Genomic DNA, 21,154 nt, shown 5'->3' with positions numbered 1-21,154 from the left:
TGCCTCCAGCCTGCCTCTGGATCTCTGCCATCTTTCTTTTTGTGAGGCTGCGGATGTCATAGAATCGCTTCTTGAGCTCATCCAGGGACCTGGGGGTGACACCCACAGCATTCACCTTTTGGGCGATTTCGCTCCAGATCCTCCTCTTGGTGCTGTCTGGCACATTGAGGGACAGCTTTCCAAATAGCTGGCGGTGCACCCTCACCACCTCCTCAACCAACACCTGCAGCTCGGTGGTGCTGAACTTAGGCTTCCTCTTCTGGGAGGACTTCTGGCTCTCGCTCTGGTTTGCCATCTTCTTCAGTACAGTTCACAACCTCCTACTCCCACTGCTGCTAACTGTGAGTGTTCAGCTCAGGCTGGCTCTCCAGAAAGTTCTTAATTAGCTGCACCTGCCAGGGTTGCCACTCCCTGTTTGGGTGGGGGAGGGGGAGCCACCTCATTGGCTGAATCGGCTTTTGCCGATTCGGCTTTTACCGATTCGGATATTACCGAATCGGTAAAATCCGATTCGGTATTATCCGAATCGGATTTTACCGATTCGGTTTCTTCAATGCATTCCTATGGGCTTTTTGGCCATGGGTGTGTTTTCATAGCTACGATTCTTTAATTGCCGAATCGGATTTTACCGACTCGGCAATTTCCGATTCGGTGGTAGCTGATTCGGCTATTTCCGATTCGGTCGTAGCCGATTCGGTACTTTCCGATTCGGTCCGGGCCGATTCGGAACGTACCGATTCACATTACCGATGCCGACCGAATCGGTATTAATTCGCCTTTTTTTTGCTACATCTCGTTTTCCGATTTCAGAATACCGATTCGGACCGCCTCGGTATTTTGAAATCGGAAAATCCCTTTTACCTACATCGGGCCCCAAATTACTACTAGGTGTTTGTTGTAAAAAATATATTCGAATAGGTTTAACAGAAGTCTGTTGTGAAAAGAAAAAAAGGACAGTAGCTCAGAATGCATTTAAACATGCAGAATGATTCTAACTTTAGTATAATAACCAAGGAGTGCAAAAAAGAAAATGTTGCTATACGTATCTCCTTTCTGTTTGTCACTGTGCAGTTAGAAAAACAGAGCAGCTGAAAGAAAAGCAACGTTTTGTGACCTAATCATCCTTTGCCCTCGGCTACTGATACTGGCAGCAGGCACTGTGATGTCAGAACTCAACTATAGTAAGTTATTACTGTTGAGCGGCTATGTCATTTCTTTATAATACGCGACTGGGTGCATCACAAGTCGCCTATACCAATGAAATTCGAGGCTGTTTTAGACAGGGACTGCAGAAACCCATGTATTCTAAAGTGCTCACATCCTTCAGTCCATCCGGGACTCCTACTTTGCACTTTATGCACCATATCTACAGTAAATGTCCTTCTTGCTCTGGTCCCTCTTAAGCTGCATTTACCTTCAGACTTGGCTGGGAGTGAAGTGTGGTCACCAAGTTGTGCAGGGTGTCAAATCCCAGCTTGATGTTGAAGCGCCGCTTCTGCTCTGCTGAGATGTGGGTGATGCGACGGGTTTCCATCTAAGAGAAGGAAAAAATCATTTAATCATGACTCCTGTAGAAAACTTGTAAGTCAGCCTTGAGTAAGTCAATCACAGTGGGTCATCGGAGACAAAGGCAAGGATCCTACTATGAGTGCAGATAAATCATAACCCCGGGAGTTGTCTCTAAATAAATGATCATATCCAATAAGGTCTACATAATGCAGTCTCAATACTTCTGCAAAGTGGAGTTAGGGCCACTGCCTCACTCACCTGAGGGGGAGGACAAATGAGGCTCCCACAGCTATGCTTATGAAGAATGCGGAGTGCCTCAAAGTAATTTCCATAAAGCTTTCCACCAAGGTGGGGGGAGTAAGGAAGGGCCATTCTCCAGTGGTTCTCTTTCTATTCTGGATAACACATCGTGTTCAAAAAGGATATCTCCAGATCCCCTGCACTCCAAATCTCTTGAGGGACTCCACAAGGCTGCAACCAAGTACCCATTGTCTTCAATCTTGATGTGAAGCCTCTTTAGTGCTCCGTTATCTACCCCACCACTCTCTGCCTTTACACCCACTAGTAGGCCAAAACACTCACTTTTACTGCAGGATTTCATTAGCACAAGCAAATCACAGCTTCTGTCTCAACTGAGCATTGCAGCTGTAAAGCTGAACTACACCAACATATCAGAATGTGTTCTTCTCCTTGGGGTAACTCATGAAAATCAAATGCTGTTGTCTCTGTCTGGAATGAACCTTGGGCTACCACCCTCACTATTGTGCAATATTTTATATCTACATATCACAGATCTGCACTGGCTCTCTTCCTCTTCAGGGTGCATCAAATGGAAAATATACTGAAGTTTTCCAAAAAACTTCAACACCAGCAAACCAGATGAGTTTGCCACCAGGAGTATGATCTTCAAACAAGGCATTTTTCTGCTATGTGCCAAAACCGTAGAATGATATTCTACTGCAAGCCATCATTAGTATATTGCAGGAATAATTTACAAACATTTTTGGCCTGGCATTTACTGTCACTCCCAGCTCAGCTAAGGACTCCCCTTCAGTAGAGGACCGTTATAACAAGTAATCTAGCCACAGCATCATATCAATCTATCAATTAACAGCGATCAATGAATAACTCACATGTATAGCAATGGGACAGCCGTGAAACCCTTGTGACACTTTACAAATGTAAAGAATAACTGAATGATACATTCAGTTACATAACCTACATAAACCTCCACAAGTGTACTATGTTTACTCAATGTTTTGTATCCCTACAGCGGTTGTTGACCTCTGAAGACAGGTTTGCGTTTAAAAAGTATCTTGAAAATATGGAGTACATAAATATATGAAGAGGACTGCTTAACACCCTACTCAGTTGTAAAAGCTCTGCATCTGCAAAGGTCATGAGCATAATTCTGTAAAATGCTATACAGCTACACTCTCCAATCGTGGGTGATTCCGAGACCACAATATAGGACTCACCCTGATCGACGCTGGTCTGCCAGGGCTAGAAAAAGAAGGCTGAAGTCCCAAGGACAGAGTAGGTGACAACGATCCAGAACTCCGCCTGCTGTCACCTGGAGGAGAGGAAACACACATAATGAAAAACAAGCATTTGCAATGCAATTGGTCTCGCAGTTGTTAGAGTTTGAGCTATTGGCATTGTAAATGGCAATGCTTTTTATTTATGTGTTGCTTTTTAAAACAAATAAAAGGCAGTGTCATTTACAATGCCAATAGGTTAAACTCTCGCAAATGCGAGACATATTGCATTGCAAATGCTTGTTACACATGGAAATACTGTCTGGGCAAAAATGTCACCTCATTAGTACCAGTCTAACAACCACATATATAAATAAGAAACTGAAAGATAACCAGCTAACGTCTGTAAAGGGTCTTCCAAAGCGTGTGAACATATATCACCACATATATCACCAAGTTTTCAGTAAGCTTTTATCCTTTTGAGTTACAAACAATTTATCTACAGATTATGCGCTAAATGAGAAATAATTATGCAAAATAAAGCAGAAGCAGCAAACACAGGATCGCATAATTCCAGTGGCCCTCCCCATGATCTACTATTATATTTGAACTCTAACTTTTTGATGGTCAAACTGGACCCTCTCCATACCTGTCCACTGGGTGCAACGTGATGAATCTATTGTGACCCCCCAGCCCCTACCCCCTCGGCTGCCAAAACATACTTTTGGAGTCAGTTCCATTTAAAGATGCTGGAGTGTTTCTAAGGATGGTGAAGTGGATCTAAGGACGGTGGAGTGGCTCTAAGGGACGCATGATTTATTTGGGTTTTTTTTGGTAGGCAAGGGGAGATTAGGTGATTTGCCCAGAATCACAGGATGTGGAGGCAACCCCAAGGCTTGAACCTTGGTTATCAGCACCAAAGTCGGAAGTTTTAGCCGTCAGACCACATCCTCTCCCAAGCTTTCTTCTTTTTCACTCCTGACATCGTCTGCGCTCTGTGCAAGTTTTTGCAAAAGTAAATATGAAAAAAGGGACAAAAATCCTGTCATTTCTAGTGCAAAGTCGCTATTGTTGGACATTTTTTTTAAAGCTTGCCCAAATTACACCCGATTTGGAGCAATACACAGATGCACGCATTAGAAACTATCATCATCAAGGAAATGTAAGTAACCAAATAATGTTTCTGTTGATTTGAACGTGCAAAGCAATCTTGCGCATATCAAGCATTCGCCAGCTTTGCAAGGTGCAGAACAGAGCATAAGGGCTGACTCCGAGAGGGCACCATGGCAACATTAACAAGCTAACACTAACGCTAACGCTGTGCACAGCGAAGGTAATGTAACACTACCGCGCCGCTCCACACCTACCCTAGCTGATCCCTACTTAAGCGTTCAACTGAGGCTATTTGCATTTTTGCGTCCACGGTCCGGCCACTTCCATCATGCTTTCACTGAATAGTTGTTTTATTTCAGGTTGCCATAAAAGATGAAGCAGAAGAATGGAAACCAGTGTTTGCAGGCTCCAGTGACCCAACAGTCAGCCAAGACTTCATACCGGAACAAAGTTTCAACCCAGAAGAGACACCGTTACCATCCATGTAAGGGTACAAGTACGCCAGCTGGTCCCCGATGGGCTGCGATGGCAATGGGTGATGCCTCTTGGCCACGTTGACTATGGACAACAGGCTGAGTGTTTATTCCAGCCTGGACCGGCTGCAGTGGGTGCCTCTGGTGGACCTGACTGAGCTCTATGGACACAAGCTCCACGAAGCCAACTTCAAGCAGTGCAAGTGTCACCTCTCCGAAGCAGAGATCCAGGGTTGGCAACGCATGCAGACGCCAAAGTATAGGGAGTGGTCGGAACTCTGCATTACCACCAAAAAAAAAACACAACAACCAGATTCTCAATGTGGGCTCGATTCTCCTAGCCGTCCTCTTTGAATATGGAAACATAGCGGTCTGTGAGTTTCAGCGTCCATTCAGGGGGAAAGAGTCCATCGTTTCGTGCGACACCTTTGAGTCGGGTGTCGCTGCCCCTAGCATCTTATCCTGGTGGGAGTATGAAAATTTAAACGGTAAAATGCACCGGCTCATAGTGGGTAGTAACAATGGACCAATTAAGATCTTTCCCGTCAACCTGGCACCCTTGGTCCTGTGGCAAGATGCCAACCAGATGCCAGTGCACTGCATTCAGTGCCTTTCCTTGTACCACCCACACCTGGAATCTAACTGCGGCCTTGTGGTGGCCGCACGAGGGACATATGTCTTCTGGTGCCTGCGAGAGGCTCACGCGGCGCGGGACAGATTAACACACGCAGTGCCCTCCCTGTGATGCAACACCAGCGCCAAGCGAAAAAGAAAGTGAAATACCTGCTGCACCATCCTGCTCCCTCTCTCAATAAATTTAGCAGATGCTCTAGTCCCTGGCCCCGAAGCATCTGCCCAAAGCAGGCATCAATTATGGGTGAGGGTGTGTCCGCAGGGAGCGCGCTAGAGCTGGCGGGACGAGAGGCGATGCTGTTCCACGCGCATCCCGGTATCTTTTCGCTACTCTGCCTGCCGCCTGCCGGGCTCCAAGCCGAGGTCTCAGCAGTGAGAGCGGAGCGTAGATGAATGAGAGCAGGCAGCAAGTACCCGGTGAGTGGGGCTGAGTTTTACAGTACTTGGTGACTCCAACGATCGGTGCAAGACGCTGTGAGCGTGCACATCGCACGCGAAAGTGAAAGTGTACGAGTAGGGGAGCGCGAGAAGGGACGCTGCTAACGCAGCCTTACACGCTCACAGCCCATGTGTCCAAAACCGCGCGTTCACACCTAATGTCTTTAATGGCTTTTACAAGCTCGTGCACCTCTCCTGTCCCACTTCGCTAAGGCAATAAGTCTTGCTGACGCGAGCATCGCATGGCGCTGCATCGGTTGACTGACTGGCTAAAAAAGGAGAAGATATGAAGGTTTTAAATGGAGAAATTAACATTTTGAAATTGGTCACACTGCATGCACGAAATGTTTAATCTCAGATTACTCCTGCTTCATAGATAGGGTATGACCGCCAAGATTTAGGATTCCACCCTTCCACTAATGTGTGTGCGCAAATCTAACAGTTGTATGATTGACCTGTGGTGAAGTAGTATGTTATATTAGTGTAGGCAGTAATGATCTTCTTAACCCCTTAACTGCTGCGGATGGCCAACGGTCGTCACGAGCACTGCCTCCCCAGTGCTGCGCACGACCGTTGGACGTCGAGCCAGCATTCGTTCTTCGAACGTTCAGCACTGGGCGCTGAACGTTCGAAGCTCTGATGAGGTTAATCATCTAAACAGAGAAGAGAGGGGGCGTGGCTTGCGCCCGAGGGGAATGGCGGCGCTCCTGTGACTCTCCCGCTGCAGCGGAGGTTCGGGCGGCATTTTCTTGACAGCATCGCGCACGCACCCACCTCATGATGTGAGAGGTGCCATGCGAATATCCCTGGACTTGGAGGATTCCTTTTTTGTCGCTCTTTGACACCGGTGGAAGGTATTTTGAGCCTATTGAACGGAGACGCAGCTCCGTTGAGCTCGCGTCCGCCATTTTGTTCTCTTTCTCGTCGCTGACGGAGCTCTTCGTTTGAAGATAGGCTCTGGTTCCTCCTACTCTTGCTGCATTTTGATGCCCTCACAATTCTCTAGGTGCACTTTTAATATGCCTTGTGGTTTGCTGGATGCTTTTCCTTTCCATATTTAATTTCCTCGCAGCGCTCCCAGCTGCAAATGGAAACCCCGCCATTTTGTTCACTTTCTAAATAGAGCTGCTTGTTGCTGCACCGTTTTCTCTTTCAGCATTGTGGTAATTTGCCACTTTATTTAGTTTTTCCTCAGCCTTCCTTCATTTCTGACTTTCCATTAAGGCTTTACATCGCACTCTGCATATACCATGAGTTAGAGACCGGATTTATTTTTTCTCTGAGAGTCTGACTGAATTCCTGTAATGTTTTACTCCATTGATGTGACTACTTTTAGCTTAATGTATGTTTACTCATTAAGTTATTTATACTAAATGTATTGGTCGCATGTATTACTATCTAAAACTCTCTACCACATATTCATAATGTTATGTTATATTTCTACAGGATCTTTTTTGTTATTATTGTATTAATATTGCTACGCTTACAGTAATAGGGCGATTTACCCCAGTGTTGGGTTCACAGTATTTTCGCTCTTAATACGGATTTTCTTCTTCTATGCTTTGCTATTCTATGTCTTTAGACTGTTTTCCTCAGGTCTACGGGCAGGACATCTAAATATTTACAGTTGTCTACACCTTCACCTCGGAAGTTTCTGATTCATCTCAGCTCGTGCTATAATTGTTTATCCATGGAGGATTCAGTTGTTTCATCACCCAAAGGTGCATTGCCTTCACAGACTGCCTCAGTTTCTACTTTTTCCAAAGCCTATACAAAAAGATTGAAAAAAGATCCTCCCTCTCCACCTAAACAGACTGCTTCTGTCACAATAGATCTAATATTAGAGGAGATTAGAGCTCTACGTCGGTTCATGGAAGAGACCAAATCCACGCTTCAGACGTTCTCTGACAAATGGTCAGCAGTGGATCAACGAGTCAACATGCTAGAGCAGAATTTGGCTCTTTATCTTCATCTACTTCTAAAGTGGAATCTCTTTGTTCACAGGTCTCCATACTTCACAAACAAGTTGAGCAGTTGGCAAACAGAAATAGACGGAATAACCTTCGAATTTATGGTCTTCGTGAAGGTACAGAAGGTTCGGATCCGCCCACCTGCTTTAAATCCTTTCTTCCAACATTCCTTAAGCTACCTGAGGGCACCATGTTGAATATACAGAGAGCTCACAGATTAGGTCCACTGTTGCATCAAACATCTTCTTCGTCGCCACACAAACCGAGAGGAGTGATCTTGTACTTTTTGGAATATACTGACCTCTTAAAGATTCTATCAGCAGCTAGGGCAATGAATTGTATAATCTGGTCAGGAAATTCTCTGTTCTTTTCCCAAGATTACTCCAAACCGACGGCTGATCGCGCAAAGAATTTTTAGCATTGCGGCCACAATTATGCTCACATGGTGCAAGATATGGTCTTTTTCACCTTTGCTTGTTTAAAGTGACATTCAATAATAAAACTACCACCTATGAGGATCCGATTAAGTTGAAGAGCTTCCTGTACTCTCACCACATTGACACAATGGAGACTACTTCATCATTTAGTTCCAGCTAGGTTACGTTTAGACTCTGTTTCTGGTTACAGTATTCTCATGTTTTATCTTCTGGTTTTTGATTCATTTGCTGTTTCTTTAAATGTATGCAGCAGTTAACATACGCTGTTATTGTTTGCAATATATTTAATCATTTTTTCTTCCCTCACAGGTTTCGGTTGCGTGTCTTCTCCTTCATATGTTCGAGTGTGTTTGGTATGCCCTTCCTTCCGCCTCCCCTTGTGGGTCCTGGACATGTCATTGTTCCGTGTGGCCTTCCATCCCTCCACCCTTCGTATGTCTTGGATTGTATGGAAGTTTTCTTTCATCATTACTCTTTATTTATTTCATGCTCTCTTTCCTCTTCCTCTTTTTGGACATTTACTTCTCTCTTTGGTCTTCCTCATTCCCTCTTTATATTCTGCAATCTAACTCTCTCTTACAGAGATTGCATTTTCGCTTTGTTTCCTTTCTCTCATGCTTCTCCTTTCTAATTCAGGTCTCTTACTTTTTTTTGCAGTTGGTTTGATTTTTCATGCTCTCTTTCTTCTTTCTCTTTTTTTTCTCTTTTTGCACATTTTCTTCTCTCTTTGGTCTTCCTCATTCCCCCTTTATATTCTGCAATCTTCCTCTCTCTTACAGAGATTTCATTTTCGCTTTGTTTCCTTTCTCCCTTGCTTCTCCTTTCTAATTCAGTTCTCTTACTTTTTGTGCAGTTGGCTTGATTTTTGATGCTCTGTTTCCTCTTTCTCTTTTCTTTCTCTTTTTGCACATTTTCTTCTCTCTTTGGTCTTCCTCATTCCCCCTTTATATTCTGCAATCTTCCTCTCTCTTACAGAGATTGCATTTTCGGTTTGTTTCCTTTCTCTCTTGCTTCTCCTTTCTAATTCAGTTCTCTTACTTTTTGTGCAGTTGGTTTGATATTGCTTGTATTTTCATTGCTTTCACATGTCATTCTTATTGGAATTTTTTGTACTTCTACAACCTTAATTTATGCCTTTAAAACTTATTTATTGGAATGTCAGAGGTTTACATTCACCTATTAAGCGTCAGAGGGTTCTGACACATTTGGCTAAACTGGGAGCAGATGTTGCTTGTTTACAAGAATCTCATTTGACTTGTGATGAGTCTGCAAAACTCAAAAGGGCTTGGGTAGGTGATGTTCTTTTTTTTCCAGGTGATGGCAAAAGTAATGGAGTTATTATTCTTTTCCGCAAGTCCCTTCCCATTAATATTTATCTCATAGTACCGATCAGGCGGGCAGGTGGGTTCTTGTTAAATTCATAATTGATAATGTCCCGGTCTCCTAATTGAACATTTATGCACCCACAATTGGTGACCCTTTTTTTTGGACTTCATTAGCTCAGCAAATTACACAATATTAAGATGACAACGTTATCCTTGCTGGTGACTGTAATGAAATCCTGGACCCATTTTTGGATCGAAATTTTCCAGCTCTTTTCACACCTCATAAATCTCACAAATCATTCATACATACCATTAAACAACACAAGCTCATAGATGCTTGGAGACTCTGCAACCCTACCCTACCAGAATACTCCTTTTACTCACCTGTACATCATACTCAATCCCGCTTAGATTACATCTTTGTCTCTCACAATATTTCTCAGTATTAATAAAGGCGGATATTGGTTCTATATTGATTTCTGATCATGCCCCTGTACTCATACACCATGATATTTTATACAAGCCCAATCTACCTCACGAATGGCGTTTTAATAATGCCCTTCTTCTGGACCCCATATTCACATCATCTTTTACTTTTTTTTTCATGTATATTTCGCCATTAATCAAACAGACTGTATGTCCTTTCAGGTAATTTGGGATGCTTTCAAAGCTTGAGCTAGGGACTTTATTATTCGTTTCGTCTCCAACATACGTAAGACAGCTCAGCAGGTCACAAATGCTTTATTTGCCAAGATCAAACAATTGGAACACTCATATTATTATTCTTCCAAATCTAACGATTGCTTATCCGCGCTCCTAAAGATTACATTTCAATTTAATAAAGACATCACTAACAATGCTTCAAATTACCTACTTAAATCTAGTGCAAAATTTTATGGTGACCAAAATAAAGATGGAAAATTGTTAGCTAATTATCTAAAAGTTAAACAAAACAAACTGAACATAGAGTCTATTTTTGGTACTGACAACGCATTAAAATTCAAGGATGATGAGATCTTAAATGAATTCCTTCAATTTTATAAAACACTATACACATCTGAAACCCTTTCTTCTGATCACTCCATATCCCAGTTCCTATCCAAAATTCATTATCCACCTGAAGCACGTCCAGATCTTTCCTGTATAGAATTTGACATTACACAGAAGGAACTTCACGCTGCCCTAAAAATCCTCAAAATGGATAAGGCTCCTGGTCCAGACGGTCTTGCTGTAGAATTCTTTTCTCACTTTGCGTCCTTTTTGATCCCCAAATTGCATACCCTTATACTTTCTTTTTTGCAGTCCGGTGCATCTGCTTATTCTTTTTCTGACACTATTATTTGCCTTATCCCTAAAGATGGTAAAGATCCCCAATATTGTAAGAATTATCGACCCATTTCCCTAGTTAACATTGATTATAATTGTTTTTCGAAAGCTCTAGCATTGTGATTAGAATCTCTCATACCTGATTTGCTGGGCACTGAGCAATCTGGTTTTGTTAAAGGAAGGCTTCTTACAGACAACACACGCCTATTCTTTGATATTTTATCCAAGGCCTCACACATGTCTCATCGTCTAGCAGCCATCGCTTTGGATGCTGAAAAAGCGTTTGATAGAGTTGAATGGCTATACCTTTTTCGTACACTTCAGTGGTTTGGATTCGGTCCAAAAATCTTGACTCTCATTTCTATTCTATACTCCATTCCTAGAGCAGCTGTCACAGCGAATGGTGTAATTTCCTCTTACTTCGTTCTTGCTAGGGGTGTTAGACAGGGATGTCCCCTGTCTTCTTTTCTTTTTAATATTGCCCTGGAGCCTTTCCTACTCCGGATTCATCAAAATTATAACATTCATATTTTTACTTTTAATGATTCCAATATTAAAATGGCGGCTTATGCTGACGATTTGCTTTTATTTTTGTCACAGCCCCAAACTTCTCTCCCTGCCCTTTTAGAAGAGGTACTTATCTTGGTGGGGTCGTTTGAATACCATAAAAATTATGCTCTCTCCCATAGTCTTATATACAATCTCAAATATTCCATTGTCTATCCCTCTCAAACATTTTAGGAAAATTAACTCTATCTTATCCTCTTTTTTATGGGGACATAAGAAATCACGCATACTTATTCGTAAATTAATTCGTCCAAAATCAGAAGGTGGAACGAATTTCCCAGACTTCTCTCTTTATCATAAATCTTTCATGCTAACTCAATCGTCACGGTGGCTCTCTGACCCTTCTGCACCTTGCCCTCTCTGGACTACATTGGAACAGTCTTTCATTTCTCCTTTTCCTTTCAGGAATACCTATCCTTTAAACGCAAACCACAACCCGTTTCCACTCCTATACTTAAACTCACTTCTAAACTTATTCCATCTACACCTTCGCCATCTTTTCTTAATTCCCCCATATGGCATAATTTACACATCCTAATTACCAAGAAACCTTTTTATTGGAAGACCTGGAGGCAACGTGGGCTGATTTGGGTCAATCAATTATATAATCGGGATTTAATTCTGCCCTTTGCACAAGCTCGTGTTGTCTTTGATTCCCCTTCATCTTTTTGCTCTAAATACTCCCTCCTAACACAAGCTATCCACTCTGCTTCCCTGACTTTTCCACCACCTCCTTTAAACAGTTCTCTTGATTCTGCTCATACTGCTAAACTGCATTCTCTGTTGCTTGCTCACTCTAAAGCTTCTACCATTGACAATTTTTTATATACCTCATCCACACCAAGAAACATACCTCAGATGGAATTATTGTGGGAGAAGGACTTTGACACCTCCTGGAATGTTGACTTCTGGGATAAAATTTGGCTTAAACTTAGAAAATACCCCAGAGCTGCAAACACGAAGCAAACGTTCTTCTTTATCTATAATAGACTTCTATTCTCCCCTCTTGCCCTCCACTCATTCCACTCTGATGTTTCACATGAATGTTGGTCTTGCTCGGCCCAACATGCTGATTTATTCCATTTACTCTTTTTTTGTAAATTTGTTCGCCCTTTTTGGGAAAAGGTGTGGACTCAACTAAACTTGATTTTTCAGTCCACTCATCCCTTTTCTACACTGCATATCTTTTTAGGTAGCTTATCTTCCATCTGGGAACATTCTGATTTTAATGTCAAAATAATTGACCTCTTAATAGCAGTAGCCTTCCAGCAAATAACGAGAAACTGGAAGGATCTCACTAAGCTTTCATATCAAGCATGGTGGTATGCGGTCTGTTATAATTATAGGCTGGACACGACATTTGTATATCCATCACATTTGGCATCCAAACGTTCTGATTTATGGGCTCCAGTTATTTTATTCATTGATGCTAGTGCTAAATGCTCTACTACCCCTAGATCTCTGCAGCAAGAAGTTACTAAACCTCCATGACTTCCTTTGTGTTAATTTATACCTCTATGTATGCCTTCTTTTGTACACTATAGCTTATGTTATCATTATTTTTTACTTTATTTGCATTTATTGTAATGTTTTTATTCTGTTTATTTTCCTAAACCCATTTGATACATTGTATATGAACCTACTGCCTTCATTGTTTTTATATTCTGCACATTGTTGTAATTCTTTTGTCCTAATAAACCTCTTCTGAACTTAAACAGAGAAGGGACATTCGATTCAGTGTCCCTTGACAGCAGGGTTGAAACACAATCAACTTATTTTGTGCTGAGGTAATGTATTTGGGTTGGATGAACTACCCATCAATATTTGCTTTCTGTGGTTCTCTGATAAGGATCCTAGGTTATGGTTGTTCACACTCATGCCAATTAGTCTAACTGCACTGGAAGCTTAGATAGCTTAATTCCAAAAGGTGAAATGTTTTTATTTAGAAGGGGAGTGCATCTTGCAAATTCATTTGTTGTACTTCATAAACTCAGATCTTATTCTACTGCATAATATGTACAATCATGGTCCTCACCATCACAGGCAACCACAAAGAAAACAGAAAACATTATCTTTTCCCTTTAATTCAAATTCTAAATTATTTTATCTCTGTTTTTTTCTTGAGTCCATTCCTATGTTTGTCCCTCTAGAATGTATTGTTTTGTTATATGTTCTGACCCGGCCTGGTATAGCTGTAAGATGTTCCGTTTATGGTTACTTGCTTACCCCTGTTGCAAGTTTCTCTTCCTTCTGTAACCAATAAACTCTGCCATCTACCGACATAAGTGAAAACTTAATTTTAGTGTAGTTCATCAAAACGAATCCTAGTCAGCAATCACACCTGTTTATGTGTGGCCCATACACCTTCACCACTGCCCCTGCTTTCTTGTGCACCATCACTAATGTCCTAATGAAAATAACCCTATGGTTGTAGCTCTCTATTGAATGGCATAATGGCTGGAAAGAGAGATGGAAACGGGCAACCCTTAAACTAATAGTCATACAATCACCATGATGTCACCCTTATTACTCACCTACATTCAGTCCGGTTTATATTCCTAGCCATTTGGTAAATTTTGCAGTAGGACGAGCAAAAGAGAACGGAGGATGAGGAAATGCAGTCTCGGACTGTGACTGTCTAGGTACATATAGCAGAAAACAAGTTACTTACCTGTAACTGTAGTTCTCCAGTATTGGAAGCTTTCATAGATTCACATGCGTGAATCATTCCCCGTCGTCGAGACGGGAGTCTCCGGTACATGAAAAAGCAATGCTTAGTAGTAGAACAAACTGAAAAGAGGCCTAGGCCCATTTCCCTTTTGCAACCCATACCTTCGTTATGTAAAAGAGACCAAACTTCTCCCTGAACCATTCAGATCTCCTCACCCTCTAGAACACTCATGAGAGAACCTTTTGCCCCTCAGATTTTCGCGCACTTGTGCCATAGACACCTTTCGTGCTAAATCCAAGGTGAGCCTCTCAGGGGAGGAGGGTGGGTTGCATGTGAATCTTTGAAAGTTTCCAATACTAGAGCACTACAGTTACAGATAAGTAACTTGTTTTCTTACTCCAGTATTGGAGCTTTCATAGATTCACATGCCTGAATCAGAATAGCAAGCAGTGTATAAAGCACAATTTCTTTTAGTGTAGTTACTTAAGACATCATCTTTCTATACATATTCAATTTAGAATCCTGCATATTAGTATAGCTAAATTCTTACCAAACATAGCAATAGAAAAAATGTGCATTTGTAACCCAGAAAAAGGACGGAGGGATGTAAAAGAGGGCTCACTGTTACTGGATAATGTATCTCAGCACCGCTTCTCCCACCGCCGCATCTCCCTCCTCGGCTGCTTCCAAGCAGTAATGCCTGGTGAAGGTGTGCGTAGTTCTCCAGGTTGCTGCCCTGCAGATATCCTGGATCGGCACTCCCGCAAACAAAGCAGTGGAGGTGGACAATGCTCTCGTCGAATGGGCACAAACTCGTGCATTCAGAGGCTTTCCAGCAGCCTGATGACAATATTCTATTGCACTTGAAATCCATCTGGCAATTCCACATTTTGATAAAGGGAAGCCATTCCTGGGTGCGCTGAAGGCGACAAAAAGTTGTGAAGACTTGCGGACGGGTCTAGTCTTTCGTAAATAAAATTTGAGACAGCGCTGGACGTCCAGCGAATGGAGAACTCTTTCCGCAGCTGTTGTTGGTTGAGGAAAGAACCGTTTGAGAACTAGTGGCTCATTCAAATGAAAGTCAGTTGGTACCTTTGGAATATACTTTGGAGTAGTTCTGAGAATAATTCTGTCCTCTTTAAATTGCAAAAAAGTGTCTTGAATCGTGAGAGCCTGCAATTCCCCCACTCTCCTAGCCGAGGTGAGCGCGATGAGAAGCGCCACCTTCCACAATAGGAATTTGCTTCATTAATTGAGAAAGAACTATGTTCAAGTGCCAGAGAGGTGGTGGAGGCTTTATTGGAGGAAAAACTCTGAATAATCCTTTCATGAATTGTTTAATGAGTCTTGCAGACCATAGGAATGGTCCTGAGGGAGTCCTTCTGTAGCGTGAATTGCAGCCAAATATACCTTTATAGATGCATGAGCCAAACCCGACATAGCTAAAAGCAAAATGTATGGAATAATCTCATGCTGTGCCAAATTCAGAGGATGAATGTTATATCTTTGGAAGCACAGACAGAATCTTTTCCATTTCATTGTGTAGGTCGTTTGTGCTACCCGCTCTGGTTTTTTATAGGATCGCTTTGCATTCCTCTGAGATCTTTAGATGTTGAAACTCACAGTGCTCAGGAGCCAGGCCGCTAAGTGCACTGATTTTGGGCCCGGATGGAGCACTTGTCCTTGGGACATCGTCAGAAGCGACGGTATTGGCTGGAGGCGAATCGGATGGACCTCTGACAGCAGCAGAAGCTCCGTGAACCAGTGTTGTCTGGGCCACCATGGGGCTATCAGGATCATCCTGCACGGCTCCTTCTTGATCTTCATAGGAACTTGTGGCAGGAGAGGAATTGGAGGAAAGGCGTAGGCAAAGACGCCTGACCATGCCATCAAAAACGCATTCCCTCAAGATCCCAGTTGGGGAAGCCAGCTTGCGAAGAACCGGTATTTCCTGTTCTCCGCTGTTGCAAAGAGGTGTACTGTTGGTTCCCCCCATCTCTGGAATATGTTGTCCAGAATCCCTTGATCGATCTCCCACTCGTGGCAGGTGGATTTGAGCCTGCTGAGAGTATCTGCTTTGACGTTCTGGTCCCTAAGGAGATGTTCTGCTGTTATGGCTATCTCGTCCTTCAGTGAACATTCCCATAACTTCTGGGCCTCTTTGGACAGGGCGAGTGATCTTGTTCCTCCCTGTTTGTTTAAGTAGTGCATTGCTGTTGTGTTGTCCGTTTTTATTAACACAGCTGATCTTCTTATCCTTGGTAGGAACGCTAGCAATGCCAAGCGGACGGCTCTGAGTTCCAATAAGTTGATGTGCAGTTTTTGCCTGTGCAACTTCCAGCGGCCGCTGAATTGGAGGTCTTGAAGGCACGCTCCCTACCCTTCTAGGGACGTATCTGTAGTAATTATCAGTGGGGCTGGCTCTGTAAGGAACAAAAGACCCTCTGAGACGTTCCGCTTTTGGGTCCACCATCTTGCAGCCTGAACCATGACCGGCATCACTTTGACTATGTCCTCGAAGGATCCCTCCGCTTGACACCATTGTAGATCTAGTTGCTCTTGCAACGGACGCATCCTTAATCTACAGCAAGGTACGAGGGGAATGCATGATGACATCGTTCCCAGCAATGACTTGTACATGCGTACTGAAAGACACTTTCATTTTGTAAAGTCTTGGAAAAGAGATATAATTTTCAGTTGTCTTTCTTTGAAGGGGAACGCCTTGTTTATCTCTGTGTTCAGTATTGCTCCCAAGAAAGTGATGTTTCTTGTTGGTTGAAGGAATGATTTTTCCTCGTTTAAAGTCAGACCTAACATGGCAAACAACTCCAAGCAAGCCGCTGTTGATGACCGGGCCGATGCTGCTGATGGTGCTTTGATCAGCCAGCCGTCGAGGTAAGGAAATACTGCTGTTTCCTTAGAACAGCCGCCACTGGAGCCAGGCATTTCGTAAAAATTCTTGGGGCTGATTTCAGGCTGAACGGCAGTACCGAGAATTGGCTACCACGAACCGAAGGTACTGCTTGTGGGAAGGATGGATGGGGATATGAAAGTACGCATCCTGTAGGTCTAATGTGGCCATATGATCTCCTGGGTCCAAAAGCTGAAGGATGTCTTGAAGAGAGACCATTCTGAAAGATTGCTTCATGAGATAGGTGTTTAGGGATCTACGGTCTAGAATAGGACGCCATTAGAGAACATTTTTCTTGACTAGAAAAAATCAGGAGTAAAATCCCCTTCCCCTCGGGGAGTTCGGCACCGGTTCTATCTCCCGCCGCATCTGATATAAGTGCTTGACCTCTTGATGTTTCGGCGGTGTACAAGGTGGTGTTTGCAGAAGTTCTAGAGTGTGTCCGAATTGAATTATGTTGAGGACCCATTGGTCCGTAGTTATTTGCTGCCAATTTTGGAAATAATGGGCAATCGTTCCACCCAGGGGAACATGTGACCTTAGAGGGATAGGTATAGCCGGATCCTGAAGGTTGTCAATGTCGTCGGGTGTTGTCTTTCCCCTTTTTAGGAGACCTCAACTACCACCTTGAAAACAAACACAACAGCAACACCTCCACCCTTTTGGACAACCTGGCCAATCTCGGACTCAAACAACTTGTTGACACCCCCACCCATGTAGCCGGACACACGCTCGACCCTATCTTCACCTCCAGCAAGCACATTTCCTTTGATCGCACCACAGCTCTCCATTAGACGGACCACAGCTGTGTTCACTTCAGCTACAAAACCACCCTGACCCACAACCGCCCACAACCTATTCCTCAGAGAAACTGGAACAAAATCACCTCCGACCAACTCCTCACATCACTCAACCAAAACCCTCCCACCCTCTCATTGGAACCAAACCAAGCAGCCACCAATCTCAAGCAATGGATCACCCACAGTGCTGACGAGATAGCACCCCTGAAAAAGCACCATATCAAATCAGCCAGCAAAAAGGCTCCCTGGTTCAATGATGACCTTAAAAAATCCAAGAAGCTATGCCGCACCCTGGAGAAAACATGGAGAAAAAACCCAACCACCGACAAAATGGCCACCCTCAAGGCAGCCACCCGCAAACACCACCAACTGATTCGATCCGCCAAGAAATCAGCATTCAAGGATCGTCTCGACAACAACACCCACAACAGCAAGGAACTTTTCAACATCGTCAAAGAATTCACCAACCCCACCGCAGCATCTAACGACATCACTCCCTCCCAAGACCTCTGCGATGCGTTATCCTCCTTCTTCTACAACAAAATTGCCGACATCCACAACAGCTTCGAGAATACTCCCAGCGATCAACCCTCCCCACCCCCCTCAGATCGGACTCTGCCAACTAACAACCTTAGCGCCTAGAACTCAATCACCACTGAAGACACCATCCGCCTAATGAACTCAATCCACTCTGGCTCGCCAACCGACCCCTGCCCCCACCACATCTTCAACAAAGCTGACTCCATCATCGCACCCCATCTCCGTGATGTCATCAACTGCTCGTTCAACTCTGCCACCTTCACAGAAAGCTGGAAACACGCCGAACTCAGCACCCTCTTGAAGAAACCCACAGCAGACCCCTCTGAACTTAAAAACTACCGGCCCATATCCCTCCTCCCTTTCCCCGCCAAAGTCATTGAGAAAGCCGTCAACAGCCAGCTTCCTTGAATCCAACAACTCCCTCGATCCATCTCAATCCGAGTTTCGAGCCAAACACAGCACCGAAACCGCCCTCATTGCAGCGACAGACGACATCCGAACACTACTGGATAATGGAGAAACAGCGGCCCTCATTCTACTCGACCTCTCTGCCGCTTTCGACACTGTCTGCCACAGCACCCTTATACAACGCCTCAGCAACATCGGCATACAAGGAAAAGCCTTGGGTTGGATCATCTCGTTCCTCGCCGGGAGAACTCAAAGAGTCCGACTTCCCCCATTCAACTCAGAGGCCACTGAAGTCATCTGTGGAGTACCACAAGGATCATCACTCAGTCCCACCCTCTTCAACGTTTACATGAGCCCACTCGCATCCATCGCGTGCCAACACAACCTCAACATCATCTCTTACGCAGACGACACCCAATTAATCCTTTCCCTCACCAAAGACCCTAACACCGCCAAAACCAATCTTTACGAAGGCATGAAAGAAGTAGCCGAATGGATGAAACATAGCCGCCTAAAACTCAACTCAGACAAAACGGAGGTGCTCATCCTAGGATCTTCCCCCTCTGCCTGGGACGACTCTTGGTGGCCTTCCGCTCTGGGCACAGCACCCACACCCACAGACCACGCACGTAACCTTGGCTTCATCCTAGACTCCTCTCTCTCGATGTCCAGACAAGTCAACGCAGTCTCATCCTCCTGCTTCAACGTACTTCGCATTCTCAAAAATATCTTCCGCTGGATCCCCGTCGAGGCAAGAAAGACTCTCACCCACGCACTGGTCACGAGTCGACTGGATTATGGTAACACACTATACGCCGGAATCACAGCAAAATTACAGAAAAAACTCCAACGCATCCAAAACGCATCAGCAAGACTCATATTGGACATCCCTCGCCAATATCACATCACCGGACACCTAAAAGACCTCCACTGGCTTCCCGTCAACAAAAGAATTACGTTCCGTCTTGTCACCCACGCCACAAGGCCCTCTACAATCTAGGACCCGAATGCCTCAACACTCGACTGTCCTTCTACAAACCCACCCGCCAACTAAGATCGTCCAATCAAGCCCTCGCCGCAGTCCCGCGCATCCGAAAATCCACCATGGGTGGCAGATCCTTCTCCTTCCTGGCTGCCAAGACCTGGAACTCACTCCCCACTCACCTCCGCCTTACTCAAAACCACATCTCCTTCAGAAAAGAACTTAAAACCTGGCTATTCGACAAATAATGAACCCCTTCCCCAAGCGCCTTGAGACCCTCTGGGTGAGTAGTGCGCTATATAAATGCCCGAACTTGAACTTGAACTTGAACTCTATCTTTAGGAGTAGTTTTTGTGTAGCCTCCTGACCGGCGCTGACTATACTGCTGACGGTAGGGCTGAGATGAGGTAGAGTAAGATGAATACCTTCCCAGTGGAGAAGTGTGGCTCAGGGGTTAGAGGCGGCAGACCCGGAAGCTGAGATCGGCCCTGGAACAGGGTTCAATTCCCCGCCTCGGCGGGTCTTGGGCTAAAAAATTCCACGGACTCGATAATTCTCGCTCCGGTGCCTTCTCGACTCAAGGGTTCACACTCTGCGACTCTGGGCAATAGCTTGCTTAATCTCCACAACGGCCCCTCGCGGCGGGATGCCTGGCTTTCACCTTGTGGATACCCTGCTGGGGTTATCTCACAGGGGAATACCAGGACGGGTTCCCTAAGCAAGCGCTTAGATACAGACCTCGGTCAGTGATTTGCATTATATAAATACATGTACATTTACATTTACTGCTAGTATCCTCCTCTGTAAGATGACTGGCCTCTACCCTTGGAGCCTCGAAAAGGAACTTTCCTATATTGTAGTGTTCCTAATGATTTTGCTGTATCAGTATCTTTTTGATACTTTGCAGTGCCTCATCTATATATTTGCAGAACAAATCCTCTTGATTGCAAGAAAGGTCCAAGATCTTATTTTGGATCTCCAGTCTAAATGCTTTTGCTCTTAGCCATCCTTGCCTGCGTAGTACTGCCGCTCCTCCCAAAGATATGAAAGCTGTGGTCGCGATGTCCATAGCGCAATCTATGACTTCAGCCGAAGTCCTTTCCCCCTCTTGCAGAATCTTCCTGGCCTCCTGGTTATCAGTCTCTGGTATTCGGTCTATGTAAGGCGAGAGGTCGCACCACATCTGCCTATCGTACCTGCCCAGAATGGCTAGGGCATTCGCAGCTCTCACTAGAAGGGCAGACATAGAGGAAAATCTCTTCCCCGCATTGCCCAATCTTCTACCCTCTCTGTCCGGAGGCGTCGTAATAGGAGCTGATGGATTCCTTGATTTCTGCTGAGCTGCCTGGGTAATGATTGATTTCGGCTTGGGGTGGCCTAAAAGACACGCTGGAGCATCTGAAGGTGCTTTATATTTTTTGTCCAATTTGGCAAATACTGGAGTTACCGTTTCCGGTGTCTTCATGGCTTTCAGGCCTTCTTCCCATAGATGACTGACAATCGGTAAGGACCTAACTGTCTTACTATAAGGTTCCTTGAAGTCATCCAAGAAACATTCAGCTTTATCTGTTGA

General features: G+C 44.2%; 1 protein-coding gene across 1 annotated transcript in view; it reads right to left on the bottom strand.

Annotated features, from left to right (window-relative positions):
* Nucleotides 1-21,154, bottom strand: part of MLXIPL (MLX interacting protein like) — a 941,138-nt gene that overhangs the window by 99,452 nt on the left and 820,532 nt on the right. Inside the window, exons 12-13 of the mRNA XM_086954697.1 lie at nucleotides 2,988-3,082; nucleotides 1,415-1,534 (exon numbers count right to left, since the gene is read on the bottom strand). Of these exons, the coding sequence (XP_086810823.1) occupies nucleotides 1,415-1,534; nucleotides 2,988-3,082 (215 nt within the window). The remainder of the gene's footprint in view (nucleotides 1-1,414; nucleotides 1,535-2,987; nucleotides 3,083-21,154) is intronic.

This window comes from Lissotriton vulgaris, chromosome 2_1, assembly GCF_964263255.1.
Source record: "Lissotriton vulgaris chromosome 2_1, aLisVul1.2, whole genome shotgun sequence".
Taxonomy (NCBI): Eukaryota; Metazoa; Chordata; class Amphibia; order Caudata; family Salamandridae; genus Lissotriton; species Lissotriton vulgaris.
This window is presented reverse-complemented; position numbering and strand designations above follow the sequence as displayed.